The 18,315-nt window shown below is 37.8% G+C and overlaps 1 protein-coding gene across 1 annotated transcript; it reads right to left on the bottom strand.

Moving 5' to 3' along the window:
* Positions 1–13,794: 13,794 nt before the first annotated feature.
* SMIM30 (small integral membrane protein 30) lies at positions 13,795–15,613 on the bottom strand. The gene is made up of 3 exons (XM_060156014.1): positions 15,593–15,613; positions 15,169–15,236; positions 13,795–14,709 (listed from the first exon to the last, which is right to left on the bottom strand). The coding sequence occupies exon 3, from the start codon at positions 14,662–14,664 to the stop codon at positions 14,485–14,487; it is 180 nt and encodes a 59-aa protein (XP_060011997.1). The 5' UTR covers positions 14,665–14,709; positions 15,169–15,236; positions 15,593–15,613; the 3' UTR covers positions 13,795–14,484.
* Between the last annotated feature and the right edge of the window lie 2,702 nt (positions 15,614–18,315).

Below are 18,315 nucleotides of genomic sequence, written 5' to 3'. Positions count from 1 at the left end.
CTTAAAAACTATGCAGTATCAAAATTAGCAAGAGAGCAAGTTAAATGCCCAGTATATGTGTATATACACAGCTTTGTGAAAAGGTTGGCATCTATCCTGAGCTTTTTTGACTTTTTACTAAAAGCTCATTCTGAACATAGCCTGCGATAGAATACAAAAAATATGTACAGTAGACTAATCTACTGATACCCTAGGGTAAAGGACTGTAAGTGCTGAACTCATGTTTATCTTGGAGGACTGAAACTTTGTAATGACCATCAGGGTTGCACAGATTTATTGACTTTTAGAGCTGAACAGTTACCAACATTTACCTAGTTTTTATGATTTATAATACATTATTTTATTGAATTCTAACTTCATCCTATGAAGTATCATTCTCCTTTCAATATAAAAAAAGACAAGTTTAGAGATAGGAATAATGAATAGTTATATGGTGTTTATAATGTGACAGGTGTTGTTCTTTGCATTCATTAACTTACTTGATTTTCACAAAACTTTATAAGACAGGTTGTATGATTCATTTTACTGGTGAGGAAACTTAAAGCACAGAATGATATAAGAACCTGCCCAAGGTCAATGGAAAAGTTGAGATTTGTGCTAAGTGACTAACCTGAAGAAGTGGTAAAACCATAAACTTGATTTAGGTTTTTCTTACACTAAATCTGACTCTAGCATCTAAACCAGTCCAGAGGTGTTTAATGTGAGCCACATACATAATTTTAAATTTCCTAGTAGCTAAAAAAAAGTAAAAAGAAACAAGTAAAACTAATTTTAATAATACACATTGTTTAAATCAGTATATCCAAAATAGTATCCCAAATATTAAGTCAACATATTATAATCCAAAAGTATTAAAGAGATATTTTATATATTTTTTGTTACTAAGTCTCCAAAATCCAGTGTGTATTTTGCAGCACTTACAGGGCATCTTAATTCAGACTAGCCACATTTCCAGTGTGCAAACCGGCCCTGAGCCATCAAGCCTAAAGTCTTTACATATAGGTAAGAATAAAAAGCTCGGAGAAGTGAATTCCCATACTCAGAGTTAATCAGGTGCATAAACGTCATGTTGGTAACCAGACTTGAAGAGAAAAATCAGTTGCCAAGACTTGAAGCCCGGTGAATCCTCTGCTGCCCTGTTGTGTGAGTTATGGCTCTGAGGGACCTCCTGCATGGTTTCTATCAACAGCCAGTCTTTGGACCTAAATACCCAGAATCCACTGTACTACATTCCATCTTCCACACCTTGAAGGTGAAACCAGCTGGTTTCACTCCAGTGAGACACATGTTAAACCCTATTTGTTTATTTACTGTTGCCAAGTTGCATGAAACGGAAAGAGCGAGCCAAAATTCAAATCTCCATGGAACATAGGAGCCTTTAAACTCTTTTTTTCCTAGATTCATTCGCTGTTTAACTACAAATGAGCTGTGGAAAGCATATTGTCATAAAGTGCTTCTGTGGGAAAAAGGCTGGAATCCTATGGACTTCAGAATGTGTGCTGTCTTAGAGATGTTTCCCTATTTCTTCACAGATGCTGTGGACTCTTAAAGGCTTATTACACTCTCCTCCTGTTGACTGTTTGGAAACCCAGAATAACTTATGTATTTTTACCCTAAATTTATTCAAACCCTTCAAGTTGCCAGAGCCAGAATTGATCTAAAGATGCATATTAATAAGTAGAAGTTTAAACTAGTAATTTCTTTAATTCTTTCTTAATAATTGTATTACTATATTTCACAGGACTTGAATTTTAGAGGTAAGAGGGCCTTAAAAAGTCACCTGACAGTGGTTTTGGAACTTTTTTCCTTAAGGTAATAGCACAGGTTTTTTCAGATGAGATCATACTTGGAATTCACACATAAAACAGATAATGGTGGAGCTGCTAGGAGTGAAGTGGGATTGGGGCTGGGGCCGTACTCTGTTGATGTTTTACTGTTTGATTTGGCAGCTGCCAAGGCAGCTCTGTGGAGCCTAGATGTCTAATTAACACAGTGAAAAACACAGCTTTAGTCCATAAAAACCCCCTCCCCCCATTTTTTTTCTCCTTGCTAGGCTGATGATAGTCACAGACTTAACAATTCTAAAATATTTGACTTTATGAAAAATGGTCCAGGTGTGAGTACTAGAGTGATAGAACAGTCAAGGGAAAAAATTGTAATGAGAAAGAACCAAGGTAAATCAGAATTATTGCCTGGGTATGAGAGTAGAACAAGTTCAAACTTGGCTGGTAGTAGATTGATGGGGACACACACACACAGAGGGGGTGGTAGGGGGAGAGAGAGAGAGAAAAATCAGACAAAGCATTCAGTTTGGGCAGGAAGATAAGTTTCATTTTAGCAAATGAATGTAAAGTAACAGCCAGCCATTCACATGGCGTCATTTATAAGTGCTAGACACTCTTGAACTGGAGTGAGGAGAGTCAGAGCTAGCCATATGGAGTTGTCTACTCCAAATGGAAGCCCTGGGGCCCTACTCTGAGTGAAGTAATATGGAGACAGGAATTTTCTAAGAAAGAGTATTGGCAGAAGAGAAGGCCAAAGTCTGAGACTTGAAGAATGAATGAACATTAAGGCATCAGAAGAGCAAGAAAAAACAGTTAAGAAGATAGTAAAGGAGTAGCAGAGAGGTATGAGGAAAACAGTCCCACCATTTTCAGCCCCTCCCTGAGGCTCCCTTGACAAAACAACCAGCCTTTCTTCTTAAAGGCACTGTAACAGCCTTGTAATTGGACCAAGTATCTTTTTTTTTTTGCTTTTACAGCAAATAAAAGCATAAGTGAAAATTTATTTTATCCATACAATTATTCATTATAGTAAAAGATCTTTAAAATGACTATGGATTCTCTTAAATAGAATAACTTCATTCCTTCCTCCCTCCTTTTCTTCCTTCCTGCCTCCTTTTATTTTTTGAGTTCTGTCATTTGAGTACAATGAGATGTAGTCTCCCTTACCAGGCCCGAGGTAGGAGGGGAATCTCTTATTTGGAAGAGTGCTTCCATTCACATAAAAAATATGAAAGCAACCATTTTATGCCAGTTTTATTTAGAAAAATAAAACATATAAACAAATTGGCAACAGCCAACTTAATATAAAATCATGAAATGCTCCTTCCTTGCTTTGATTTTATATTTTTATGATAATGCTACTAATTTTGAATTTTATTTTGATTTTACTTGATTTTTGCCAGGCTACCAAAGTAGATTATATTTCCTATGAAATCCTTTATTTTGTCATTTAAACCATTTGGGGGTTTTTCTATGGACAGAGTCCTTGAGTCAGTCTTCAAATGTTTATTGAGTGCTCATTATGTTTTATGCTTTATCTTGGGTATTCTAGAATAATGCAAAATAAAAAAGACAAGTTTTCTGCTTTTAAGACTATTGCTATTAGATTAACCTGGTTAATTTAACGGATGATAAAGCAAAAGTTAACCTTCTTTTAAGCAGGACCAATCCTCAGTCACATGGTATAATTGTCTATATATTCTGGGAGCATTGACCACCCCTGACCTCTCCTCACTTCTGGAAACCTTACCCTTCATCCCTCTTCCTAGTCTCAATCTCAGGAGTCTAATCCCAATTTGGATTTCCATTTGGAAGTTCTTGATTTTAGCTTAAGATGCAGCCTCACATCATGTGATCATTCAGTAGACTCAGCCAGAATACCTCTAGGCCTTTAAGACCCAGAAGAGAGGTACCATTCACGGTGGAATTGCAGGTATCACAAAAATATTGAAGGGTGTATAGAACAGAGGCATTTTGGTTTTGGGTGCTTCCTGCTGGCTTTTCTTAAATCATGTCGTCTATCAAGGAACCACTTCTGCCTTTTTTCAAGGCTGGCCCCACTTCTGGTAACCTGTTTGCCAAGGCCTTCCTTCACTTTGCACATCCTCCATCAAAGAGGAATTCTTGTTTGAAGTTCCTGTCAGTGGAATAGATATGTTGGGTAGACCATTCCTACTTATTTATATTTTCCTTTTACACATTAAGAAAATGAGGCCCACATTAACTTGTAAGTGATTTGCCCAGTGACCTCTAGCCTGTTTGCAGTGCAGCCAGAACTGGGATCCTTATCTCCTTGACTCCTCACTTACTGCTCTTTTCATTATATCACACAGCCTTTCTTAGCCATAAACTTCTGTCACTTAGCACTGACACTGAGGAAAGAAACACTTCACTGTGTGTGGTTTGCTGTTCATTGTTGTAATAATGATCAAATTAATATGATTTCTTGATAGCTATCATTATATTGACCACTAACAATAATAAATGTAGGGATCACTGGACAAGTAATGCTTATTTAAATTATGAAAACAATAAGAATAATCTTGAAAATGAATATTCAAGAATACATGATGATTTTTCTTTTCACTTCGTGTGCTCCCAATTATAGACTGCTTATTATAAAAGTACACAATGACTCTGGGCCTCTTCTCTAATAAGAGATTTGTTATCTTTTCTCCCTGGGTAGAAACCTTTCTTTCCACATTAGATTTCAAACAGTCTTTTATAAACCTAGACCTCTAGCATATCTGGTAAAATACTGTATAGTAACCTCAATTATCCTCCACTGTTGATTGTCTTTTTTTGTTTGTTTTTCTTCTGGCCACGCTGTGCATCATGCAGGATCTTAGTTCCCCGACCAGGGATTGAACCCGTGCCCCCTGCATTGGAAGCACGGAGTCCTAACCACTGGACTGCCAGGGAATTCCCCAATCCTCCATTTTAGAAAACATGGCTTCTTTAGAGGTTTAAGATAACAGATACTTTACAAATACGTTTGTGTACATATATCTGTCGAATTATAATCTAAAAATTAATATTTAAACATCAATGTCTACCTCACACCTGTCAGAATGGCTGTCGTCAAAAAGACCACAAATAACAAATATTGGCGAGGATATGGAGAAAAGGGAACCCTTTTGGTGGGAAAATAAATTGGTGCAGCCACTCTGGAGAACCGTATGGAGGTTCCTCAAAAAATTAAAAATAGAACTACCATATGATCCAGTAATTCCACTCCTGGGTATGTATCCGAAGAAAATGAAAACACTGATTTGGAGATACATGCACCTGAGTGTTCATAGCAGCATCATTTACAATTGCCAAGATACAGAAGCAACTGCACTGTCCATCAATAGATGAATGGATAAAGAAGATGTGGTATATATATACAGAATACTACTCAGCCATAAAAAAGAATGAAAATTTGCCATTTGCAACAACATGGATAGATCTGAAGGGTATTATGCCTAGTGAAATAAGTCAGAGAAAAACAAATACTGTATGTTATCACTTATATGTAAAATCTAAAAAATAAACAAATGAATATAACAAAACAGAAAAAGACTCACAGATATAGAGAACAAACTAATGGTTACCAGTGGAGAGAGGGAAGGGCAGAGGGGCAAGATAGAGGTAGGGAATTAAGAGGTACAAACTACTATATATAAAATGAATAAGCTACAAGGATATATTGTATACCATAGGGAATACAGCCAATATTTTATAATAACTTTAAATGGAGTATAATCTATAAAAATTTTGAATTACTAATGTTATATACCTGAAACTAATATAATATTGTAAATCAACTCTACCTCAATTAAAAAAAAGTCAATTTCTAGGCTGGTTCAAAGGATATGAATATCTATTTGGCAACTGGTAAGAATTGCCTATTTTGCTTATTGCAGTGCAGTGTTATCAATAAATGACAAGATGTTGGAAAGCACTGCCATGTCCAGTATTATTTAAAAAATTGATTTTGAATAAATGATGGCAAATGTATGGGATGGAATATTATTTGGTTGTTAAAATATCCATTAAATACTTAAATGTTAAATGCTGGGAAAACAAAATGGTATGTGTGCTCTACCACAGTTTTGTTAAATTTATGTTGTGGAAGGTGGCCTTCAAAAGTGAGAATAGTGTAAAATGTGAGAGCACAAAGCTCTCAGACAATTTGAGAATTATCTCAAGTGGTTGTTCATTCTGTTTCTGGTCACCTACCTTACAGGGCTCAGCACTGATTTACTTCTGGCTCATTTCCAAAACCAAATGCTCAGTGGTGAAGTCTTCCCTTTGTTGGGGGTGTTCGAAGGAGCATGTCACAGGCCACATATGCTTTGAGTAATGGAAGCATCAATGAAATTAAGCCCACATTTTTCTAAGAGAACTATTTTATAGAGGCCCAAACATTTGGATGATCAAGTTGATATTTAAAAGGTGAATTTTATTGCTTCTTTATACCTTTAGTCATACCTGGACACTGAATTGATTTACTCTTCAGAAGGGGAAAGTCATAAGATCCAACATAACAGCAAGGCGGAATCATAGAGTGGCTACATGATCCATTTGCCATGGCTAAGGGTGAAAAGTGGAACCCTATTTGGGGCTCTTTACTTGAGAGTCATCTTTGGAAATGTAGAAGGACTTTGAGCTTCAGTTATCTTTTCTTCTCTTTTTAAATTTTTGTCTGATAAAGGCTTCTCATCTGAATGAAATGTAGGCTTTGACATCATCTATGGTAGCATCATCTAAGAACTACAGTGTGTTGACAACTGTCTTGTGAGTACTTCACAGTGGATGATTTTCAATGGATGACGTTTAGAGTAAACACGAACTGCTTTCAGATAGACAGAGTTCACACATTTGTGTGTAAAAGAAAACTCCCGGGCTTCCCTGGTGGCGCAGTGGTTGAAAGTCCGCCTGCCGATGTAGGGGACACGGGTTCATGCCCTGGTCCGGGAAGATCCCACATGCCGCGGAGTGGCTAGGCCCGTGAGCCATGGCCGCTAAGCCTGCACGTCCGGAGCCTGTGGTCTGCAACGGGAGAGGCCACAACAGTGAGAGGCCCACGTACCACCAAAAAAAAAAAAAAAAAAAAAAGAAAACTCCCAACCTGCAGTGTTATTAAAAAGCAATTATATTAGCTTCAATATCGTACCTTTTTCAGCATATAGACTTGTTTACTCAATGCTGTGTTAATTCTTCAAGATTATTTAGGAAATAAATTCAGTGCACAAATAAACAAGTATTTACTGAAACCTCTAACAGTATAGACAAGGTATGTTAGTACTTACAATGATAAAAAGACACAATCTTGATTTCAAGAAATTTAAGATAAAGGTGACAGGGGCAGGGGTCGATGGGAAGGGGAGGGGTTGGTAGGGCTGGTGGTACAAAAGGGACAATAAGTATCTAAATAACCATAAAACAAGACTACAAGAAATGCAATACAACAGGTATAAACAATGAGCTATGGACTCTGGAGTTTAGATATCATTAACTTCTTTTGGGAAAGACTTCATGGAGGAGATGACATTTATAAAGCAAATGAAATATAAGCGTGGAGGCACGGCAAGGCATTTGATTTTGGTAATTCAGGTAGTTTGGTGTTGCTGGAGTAGGAATAAAAGAATGAGAAATAAACAGGAAACATCTTGTGTTTCAAAATGGTGGATCATTTCTAAACTAAATTAAACAAGTCATTAAACGTGTGTACAATGCAAGATATTATAAACAGTGTTTGCAAACATTCAGATCAACTAACTAGACTGTATCTTAAAATTTACTAAAATCATGTTCTATAATTATAATTTAGATGTTCAAGAAAATGTTAAAATCTTGCAGTGAATCTCAGACCTGTCCTGGGCAAAATCTGAAAGGTTGGTAGCACTGTACTGAGGACATTAAGGGCACACACAGGCCCAGTGAGAGAGTGCCATGATCCACTGTGTATCCTGGGCTGGGGTGACCCTTTGCTACATTAACTCTGTATCATATATTCATTCTAAAAAAGATTGAGCAGCAATTTCTATTTGCCAGGTATTGTGCTAGAAACTAGGAATACAACAGTGAATTAATGATTCAGTCCCTCTCCTCATAGAACTTACAATCCTGAAGATGGGGTTGAGGTTGGTTGAGATACAGTAGACAGAGATTCAAATACAGGGTGGTATGTGCCTGATGCGAGATGTAAAGAATGCTGTGTGACCGTACTGTAGCCTGCGTAGTTCAGAGAGGAGGGGTCAGGGAAGACGTCCTAAAGAAGTGCTGTCCAAGCCTAAGATTTTAGGAATAAGGCAGGTAAACTGGGAAAACTAGGCCAGGCAGAGGAAGGAACATGCACATGAAGAGAGCAGGGTAAGTGGGGGGAATGAGAGAGAGAGGAAAGGAACACACATGGTGCTTTTCTGGGAAGGCAATAGCTTAGTGTGGCTGAAAGCTAGAGTGTGAAATTGGTTGAGGGTCATGGACATAGAAGAGACTGGAAAAGTAGGGGAGGAAATAAGGGTAGATGAACAGTGCTAAGGTTTGTTAAGGATTTCATAAAACTAAGAAATCTGCTAAAAAATTTTGAGCTGGTATGTAACAGGGTCAGATTTGTGTTTTAAGAAGTTCACCATGGTTGTTGTGTTTAGATAAGATTGCAGAGGGTTAAGATGGGAGGTCAGAAGACAAGCTAGGGTTCTGCTGTGGATCTCATCCACATCATGATGGTGGTCTGAACTTGGGTAGAAGCCTTGAGGATGGAGAGAAGTGGGTGGATCCTAGGCATAATTTGGAGCTGGGTTCCATAGGACTTAGAGATGGACTGGATGTGGAGTGTGAGGGAGAGGAAGGCGCCACACACCCTCTCAAGTGTCTGTCTTGGCCACTGGGAAGATGGTGTCTGTTAGCTGAGTCTCACCAGTAGTGCCATAAAGGACTGAGCACACGAAACTTCAAGGTTGTTCCTGGATCCTGCCAGGCTGACTTCAATTAGTGTGTGGGCTGTTTGCTGTGAGTGGGAGTGGCAGGGCTACGGTTTGTTTTTATTCTTCCTTCTTGAGACAATCCCTAATCATACTCATTCAGTACAGAAAATGAGCTGCCCCTGCTTCACTAAATTGAAATCCAAAAATGTGCCAAATGACTAGACTACAGTTTTCACTGAAGAGTTCAAAGAGGAAATCAGCTCCTCATGCTGCCATATGAAAATGGGTAATTACAATATTTTTTAACACATTAGACCTTGTTATTTTTGAAATTAGGAAAACTATATGGGGCCACACATTTTTATCACTAGGAAGTCTTTTAGAGATTAGTGACAAATAATTCTACAGATGAAAAATTGTGGAGGTTAAATTATTGGCTCAAGGTCAGTCACCTGGTAGTTGATTAATTTCTTTCTAAGTTGTACTGATGTCTTGAAAAGTGTTGTTAAACAAGTGAAAGTGTGCACATGTCGTCACAGGGCCCATAAAACTGTTTTATGTAGGTATCGCAATGCCCTGGTAATTTTTGTGGCAAAATGAGAGTTGTTCTGACAAATCATCTGAAATAGAATATGGTATAGTTTCTGTTCTTGGTGCTCGTGCCTGCTTCTAAAGTCTTTTGTTAAGTGATTTATGCACATTTATCTGGAGCATAATTATCTTGATTAATATTGAGACATATGGTATTTAAAATCCCAGTGTTTAACGAAGCACTTCATGATTAGCCGTTTAAAAATAATTAACCCTCTTGTATATAAAATTTTGTAATTTCAGTTCAGATTATCAAGAGCTAACTAATATTTTCAAAATTTTAATCAGCCATATATAGTGGATTCAGTGGAAATAATGTGTGAGAGGGGTATTGTAGCTCTGATACTACAAATCAATGAGAAATTAAACCACATTTTAGTGTTTTACAGCAGTCATATTTTTCTGGTCTGCCTTTTGCATTTAGATGTTTGGTGTATATTAATCACAGAAGCAATTTAGAAAAATGAAGTTACTAAAAATTAGAAAAAAACCTTAAATATGCTATTCTGCACACATATTTATTGATTTGGACCTATTCTCACCTAAGAATAAAAATCCTGTCTGGGGTTCGTAAGTCAATATAAGGGCTTTCCCTACATTCTCCACGTAGGAAACAAACATTAAACACATTTTATGGTGCTTATATCTTTATGACTTCTAATGAGATGAGATATGTTAAGAGTATTTTTCCTAGTGGAATATGGACCAGATCTTCTATTTTCCTGAACAGAGAGAAGCAAATTCCTTGCATCTCCTTAAATGACCTGGGCAGTTGCTGCTAAGCTTTCATTATGTCACTTAGTAAAGACCCATGGTTGAGCACGTTAGGAATTACTAAAACAGATTCAATTATTTTCTTTCTTTTTTTCCTGTTTCTTTTCCTCAGGAGACTCAGGTACAGAAAAGGCTTGAGGAAACTTAGGGAAGTCAAATTTTCTTTTCTTCACAGATGTCTTTGAGTTTTAGCAATTTGTAAGCCTAGAATGATGAGGGGAAAACTATAATAAAGAAAACAGACAAAAAAAATGTCAAAATTAAAATATAATGAACTGTTTAATAAGGGATTTGTTTACATAACTTTCTAAAGATGTCTTCTTTATATATAAATACAAAATTGATGCTAGTAGGTTTTTCTCCCCTTGTGTCTAGAAGATATCTCCAAATACCAATTATAATAACATCCAGCATGCCAAGTTTTTCACAGTCATTATTTCATGTATTCCTCACCCATCTATGAGGCACGTACTATTATTTTCCCCATTTAACAGATAGGGAGACAGAAATTTACAAGAGATTAAGTGACCTGTCTAAGATCACATTTTAAGTGATGGAATCTGGTTATCTGTCTAGATCTATTGGATTCCAGAGCTTGGGCTCTTAATCACTATTGTGATACCATCAAAGAGGCTGATATGTATCTCTGGGAGGGAGATGGTTTGGTTCCTATGCAGAGAATTCTCCCTTCATTATGTGCTGCAGGCTATATAGCTACATCACTTTTCCTACACTCAAGGTTGGAAATAGCATTTGACAAGCTTCTGCAGAGCTTAGAAAGCCTAAGAGGGTTAACGTACATGGGATGTGTAGCTTCTGAGATTTCCTGGGCCTGGCTGGCTCCTTCACAGGTGGTACATTTGATAGTTTTTCAAAAAGCTGCCATTGCACTCTCAATGCTGAGACAAAATATGGATACAGTTCATTTTTTAAACTTCATCTGCACTCCTGCATTCTTGATTGAGCTTATTGGGTAAGAGACAGGAATAAACAATATATTATTGGATGGGTGAAAAGGGGAGGGTAGATGTGAGCGATCCTAGGACAAAGGTCTGTGAGTAAAATTCCTTGAATCGATCATTTACCTGGTGCTTTAATCCCTCCACTCTTTAAATACACACTGAGGAGACTTGTGCTTCCAGGAGGATGGAGTAGACATCTTTTTTCCTATTTCTCCCACTAAATACAGCTAAAAATCCTGGATATTATTTATAAAACAAACATAAGATTCTGAAAGGTAGAAAGAAGGCAGACTGGCTAAGGGACCTCAGGACCAGAAGACACGGTGGTGAATTCTCTAGATTTTCTTTTTGCCTCATAGATCTCTGACTAGGTACTGGACAAGGTGGCAACCCAGAAATGCCAATGTGCTTAGACATGGCCATGGGCCAGTGGAGAACACATGCGGAGTCTGAACTCCTACTCCCACCCAGTAGCCACAAGGCACCCCACCTGCAGGGTCAGAGGAGGGCACATAGGGAACAGTAATGAGGTTCCCTCTGGACTTTTACCTCTGTCTGGCAGTGATAAGGCAGACAGAGTCCCAGAAGGAAAGAAGTAGATGTGGTTGAAAGAGTATTTGAAAAAATAATGGCTGAAAGTTACCTAAATTTGGGAAAAAGACACAACAAACCTGTAGGTTCGAGCTGAGCAAATCCCAAACAGGATAAACCCAAAGATATTTATGCCAAGACATACCACAGATCACTTTCTGAAAACTAAGAACAGAGAAAAAATATCTTGAAAGCAGCCAGAGAGAAATGATAGGAAACACACTGATTTTTGGCATTGGAGGAATAGGCTGGTTACCAGCGCTTCCCTTGTTGATTTTGGCTGTTAGTCTTCTTTTTAACCAGACTCAACCAAGCTAACACGTACAGAGCATTTACTAGTTATCTGCAAATTATGCTGGGCACCCAGGGGACATTTGCTAATCCCATTCTTCCTGTAATTGCTCCACAGTGGGTATTATCCCTCAGAGCAAATCAAGGAATTTCAGAATTGGAAAGAACCTCAAAAAAAGGAAATAAAAGGGCAGAAGTTTGTAATTTGGGATTTCTGGATGGGCTTCAGTTCTGCGAACTCCCTGAAATTAATCTAAAAAAATGCCAGCATGTATGTGCATTTTTCTAGGGAAAGGACCATAGCTTTCATCAGAGTCTCAAAGGAGCTGGTGGCTCCCAAAACGTTAAGAGCCACCATTAAGAGTTTCTGCTCTTTTCAGGCAAAACTATATAATCCAACCTAGATAGAAAAGAGCTAAAAACAGAGAAGGTATTCCCCATCATATACATCAAAATTCCTGAAAGCCACCTCATAATTCTCTACTTTTAAGGAGAAAATAGGAAAATGGCAGTTTTCTGATTTCTTCTAGGCACTTGTGGAAATACAGGTTTATCAAAGAATGTTTGCTTGTAGTCTTATTTTGAACATTTAAAAAATAGTACCTATAGGTGGCTAAATAAACAGTGCACCGTGATTCAAAATGTACTTTAGATTTCCCCTACCCCTGAAGCCATTTTATGAACTGTCATGTGCTACCTGAGCCTCCAGTAAAAACAAAAACAGGCTTTCCTGTTTTTTAAAAAAATGTACTTTAGGTATGATTTCTCCCAATGCCAATCAAAAAGTTCAGACATACAAGGAAGCAGGAGCAGCCTCTCTACATCAGTACCAATAGGCTGGTATTTTATGAGATAGGACAAACTGGCCCGCAATCTGCATTCCTTTTTCCATCTTTCAAAAAAAAACATGTAAAAAAGTTCTATTATAAAGCAACTAAACTCCAATAAAAATTAAAAAAATTCTATTGATTACACAATGTATAACAGCCAATTTATCAGAATAAAAAACTATTAGTGTTTTCTTTGGTGAAAAAACAAGTATAACAAAAACAGATCCATGTGGTTTCTGTGTCTACAGTGTGGCTGTCCCTCTCTCTGTACCCTCTACCAAATCCCTCATGAAATCCAGGTCTGCTCACACCTGGAGAAATGCACATTAAGGATTTTAGGTTGCTGCTGCCTGTTTTCTGATCAAAATTAAGGCTCCCAGTGTTACCTGGAGAGCTAGAGATGGGATAATGCATTATTTTAGGAAAAAATTTGACTACCTGCTTTCATTAAGACCCTATAGTAGTTTGATTTACTCATACAATTCTATGCTGGCTGCATCTACACAATCAAAGGAATCACTGGAGACCCTTGTTAAACATAGAATTCCAGACCCCAACCTACAATTACTACAGTGCAACCAGGAGAGGAACCTGAGAATCTAACAGTTTTTATCAAGTGCTTTGGGTGATCCTTGGGCTCAAACAAGTTAGAGCAATCTTCTTAAACTTGAATGTGCATATAAATTATCCTGGGTTCTTGAAACAAAAGTTCTGATCCAATTGGTCTGGGTGGGACCTGAGATTCTGCAGATCTAACAAGTCCTAAGGTGATGCTGCTGGTGTGAGGACACCTTAAGTAGCAAGGTCAGGGAGATTACGCCTCATCTGGCTTGTGTGTAAATCAGTATAGGCCATTACATTTTCCTTCTGCATCTGTGGATTCTCTACCAGAGGCCTCTCCCCTCCCTTGATGCTGCCCATTTCTCATTTTTTCACTGATTGTATCTCTACAAGCTAGTGTGATCAGTTAAGGTAAGGCATCCTACTCTTCTCCACTTACTTTATAAAAAGTTCACACAAAGATAAAAGCAGTCTGAAATAAACACCACACAGTAACTTACATAATGGGTTTATATTTAATATAGTACTTCTCACCATGGAGATGTTAGCAGTTTATAAAGATTTTTTTGTTTTTGTTAAACGTTAAATCTTTTCTCCATTTCAGTGTCAATATAAAGTATTTTTTTACATTAAATCTTTTCTCCATTTCAATGTTAGATACATCGAATACATTTTCTAAACTTTTTCCCCCACAAAGAGATAAGTTTTAATTTTTTGACCAACTGTATTTAATATCTAGGTACAATATTAACTTGGGAGATAACAAAACAAAAATGCATTAAAAATATGGAGAAAAGACTCCTCAGTGATGCAGGAGGCAGTGATTATAACTAAACAGTGGCAATTTCCTAGGATTCTGGGCAAGAGTTTTCTTCTTATTATTGAGAATTCTGAAATTATGAAATATTACTTATGCAGAGTTCAGCCATCTCACTTCTTTGACCTTCTTTCTAACTAGCAAATGCAAATTACAGACGGCATTTTTCAGTGCATTATTTGTTGTGAAGAAAACGTTTTGTTTTCCATTTAACATATCAGTTTGTTCCTATTTATAGGGAAATAACCAAGACTATGAAGCTACCCTATTTACTGTTTCTTGAGAACTTTCAGACACCAAAACTCAGTTCTGAACCTCAATAGCACAAAGGTTTTCAGGGCAAGGTTTGATTCAGGAGGCCCTTCAAAGTCACATCTGTCCATTTCTCTTTCGTGCATATACCCCCAAACAAGCACAAATGCCTGTAATGCTGAGAACCACACCTAACAAGAGAGCAATTGCATCTCCGGCTTCTACTGCTTCCACAACAGGCAGCACCAGAAGCAATGAAAAGAGAACTAGGAACAGTTGTATTGAAACTGAGATCATGATGTCGAGATCTTGAGGTGACTGGTTCTTAAAGGCTGAAGGTTCCTAGAAATTAAAACATGGAAACAAAAAGGAACCATTAAAAATTCCTACCTTTTCAAATGACAGTATGAATACATGACAACAGTTCATACAACCTTTTAAATCAGAGACTTTATAAATTATATTCAGACCCATCTCCTCATTTTATGATGGAAGAAACTGAGGGAAGTAAATGGTACTTAAAGATGGTCATTTGAGGCTAATCGCCCCTTCTCATGGTAATTCCCCTACTCCAGCGATTTTTCCCCACTCTATAACGCCAACACCGTGTGAATCAACAAAACAGAAATTGAACAGTAGAATAAAACACAGAAGAGGCACAAGATACTAACTTGGAAACTATCCTAGTGAATGAAAATTATATTTTCTTAGGGTCTCTCCCATCCAGGAAATGCAAACAAATCTGGCAAAGTCAAACCACATATAACTCTGTTAAGTCGTGGGGGAAATAGTAAGACTTACCAAAGAAAGCGTTTTTTTTTTAATTCTACCAGTTCAGGATGCTAAGGCTAAGCTCCACGTGACAGCACCTATTATCAGAGGGGCGTAGCAGGATTTAAAAAAATCGCACATTATTAATTATTATTTTAAAGCAGCAGCTAGAGTCAGTGCAGAGCGGGGAGGTTGTACGTAAGGGAGAAGAATGGGTAATAACTAACGACAAGTTTGTTCAAGCAGGGGAACTAGATTTAAAAGTTGGTCAGTTAGCCTATAAAGGAAAAGCTAAAAAAAACCCCAAAACCAAAAAAACAAGTTCGTTCGAGGACTTGATAGTAGGACTTTAAAAAGAATCCCTGCTTTGGCCCGGCAACGTGCAAATCTGCCGCCTGTTTTACAAATACCCTGGGCAATCTAAGTAGCCTTCGGGGACAAGTTCGTACATTACCTTCCAGGAAGCAGCCATTACAGGAATGGCGAGCAGGGCGGAGTCTCTAAACTACACTTCCCACAATCCCCTGTGACGACAACTCACAGGATGCACCGGCGCGCTCCCTTGTAACTGGTTGCGGGAAGATGGTCACGCTCTACCGGAGACGCTGAGGAGCGAGCTCCCGGGGCTTTTTCATGTGGCCGAACCTGTCACTGGTGAAGTAGTTTAGTGTAGTTGTACGGAAGCTGACACACACACAAAAAGGTAAAAAAAAGGACAGCAAGTGTTTTTTTTCACCCTGTTCAAGGTTTCAAGACACAAGAAGTTATGTCCTTTTCTTTGACTGAAATGCAGACACAGCAGCCGGAAGAAATCACCCGAGCAGAGCCATCTGTTTCAGATGCATTTAACCTAGCGGCTTGTAACATTTTTGAAGGAGGGAATCCCCTGACACCATTTTCCAAATGTGCCTTATGATATTTGTTAACTCTTAAGCAATGGTGGAAAACATGTTTAATAAGACGTTTTGGAAAATGTCGGAAACATCTGTAGGGAAAAACAGGCCGTTTGAGGAAAAACAGGTTAAGCACTATAAGAGGGTCTCGGATTCAGGTTCTAGAGTTCTGTTTCCCTATTACTTCAGGAGTGCAGTGTATGGTACGCTTTAGAGATTTCTTCTCACTCATATGTTTATGATACCCACCCTATGTATCCCCAAATATTTATGGAAAGTTGTAAATTAATACTTCTAAGTCATAAGGATAAATTATTTGCATATGTAAGTCTTAGCCCTTTCTGAAAGGCTTTCTTGAAGTCTAATTTAATCTACGAAGTCCTTACTGAACCTTTCTAATCACCCAGTCTTCTGAACTCTCATTTACTGACTAGAGGACTTTTTTGGTACCCTGGAAATGATCAGTTATTAATGATGTGGGTTAGGGGTGAAGTCACTTGCCCTGTCTGAAAGTCCCCCTAGGACTCTGAGACACAGCAGGTATATTTCCGTTCAGTGCCCATAATTGGCACGTAATTTTTTTATTGTTGTTCATCTTTTTTCTTACACTTTACTAATCTCTCTGGACTGACAGCAAAGCTTTACATTCCTAGCTTCTAACACACACACAGCAGGTGCTCAGAAATGTTGGTTAATAACAATTATTTGAATAAATAAATGTGCCAGCAGGATTTCTTGAGAGACAAAGCAGTGCCAAATAAACGAAAGCAAGGTGTCTTGCAAATTGGAAGTCTATGGAAAATTACACAGTAATGTCAGCATTGCTTCTCTAAACTTGATTATTTTAACAAGTTCTGTCTTTGACTCATTTGCCTTGTGCTACTTCTGGTTTTGTACCTTTCTAATCAGTTATATTTGAAATAGCAGCTCTTTAAAAATACTCTTTTGCATTCTAGTGTGAACAATTTGGGGATTTAATTTTTCCCTATATGTTTATTCAGTTTGCTGAAGTCAGCAGAGACCACGGTAAATTTAGTAGTATTACAGACTTGTTTCTAGGGTGTCAGTGTTGAAGATAATGGGTTAGTTTTAAGTTTGAAGGTCTGCTGATGATAAAATACTTTTTCTTTATTATGTTAAGAGATCATGATGACCTGGCCTATCTGAAAAAGAGTGGCAGAAGTTTGTGCAGAGATGTTTTGGGCCCGTGTAGTTTCAAAATAAAATTGGTTAACTTTTCCTAACCAGCATCTACCCTCATCAGGCAACTTAACAAAGGTGTTGCTGTATATGCTTTTGTCTGCCTTATTACAACTCTAGTTTCCAAGTAGAATGGTATTCTAGTTCTCAGTGTTCTCTTCTTACTACCCTAACTAGTGATTTAAAAATAAATCAGACACCAAGGGGGCAGAGCGGCGGGGGGTGGTGTGGGGGGGTGGTGTGATGAATTGGGCGATTGGGATTGACATGTATACACTGATGTGTATAAAATGGATGACTAATAAGAACCTGCAGTATAAAAAAATAAATAAAATTAAATTCAAAAATTAAAAAAAAAGTCAGATCATTTATTCCTTGCTTAAAGCTCTCCAGTTCCATCACAATAAGCAGAAGTCTATGCTCCTTATCAAGACTTACAACCCCCTACACATTCTGGCCTCTGCCTGCCTTTCTGACATCAGCCTACTACTCACTCATGCTCATTCCAATCACACTCATCTTTTTGCTGTTTCTTAAGCATGCCAATTTTGTGTTTTTATTGATTCATATTTTTATTGAATCAAATTTTGTTGATTAATGTTTAGTCACTGTTACACTGTTCGTAGTAGAAACTACCTTATAAGTAGGAAGTCTGCTTTTAGGCTAAACCATAAGGTATTTCGACTGAGATTATTTTGAGTCTTTATTCAAAATTTAGGTCTCACATATTTTCTCCATAATATTAATAGCAAGGCTTTATGTCTATGTATGTATAAGACACAGTAGTACCTAAAACAGGAACTACTTTGTTCAGAAACCTGTCTATAATGGTCCCTATTTACTTCCTCTGTCCACTTGGGGTGCAAATATTGATTAAGCCCATCGGGATGGTGTATTTTTTTCTTAGCAATACCTGAATGGTTTCTTTAAGTACTTTCTAATGTTGGACGAGCAATACTGGCATTTTTAGTGAGACAGTGCTTTGTTGTGCCAACATAATATTGCAGGATATTTAGCATCTTTAGCCCCTGCCTGCTGAATGCCAGTAGAATCCCCTAATCGTGAAGATAATCAACTGCCCTCA

The sequence above is a fragment of the Lagenorhynchus albirostris genome, chromosome 8 (genome assembly GCF_949774975.1).
Source record: "Lagenorhynchus albirostris chromosome 8, mLagAlb1.1, whole genome shotgun sequence".
Classification (NCBI taxonomy): Eukaryota; Metazoa; Chordata; class Mammalia; order Artiodactyla; family Delphinidae; genus Lagenorhynchus; species Lagenorhynchus albirostris.
The sequence above is the reverse complement of the archived record's forward strand: the minus strand, read 5'-3'. Positions and strand labels throughout refer to the sequence as shown.

Coding starts and splice junctions, on each gene's coding strand:
- SMIM30 (XM_060156014.1), bottom strand. CDS start 14,664: ATGATCTCAGTTTCAATACAACTGTTCCTAGTTCTCTTTTCATTGCTT.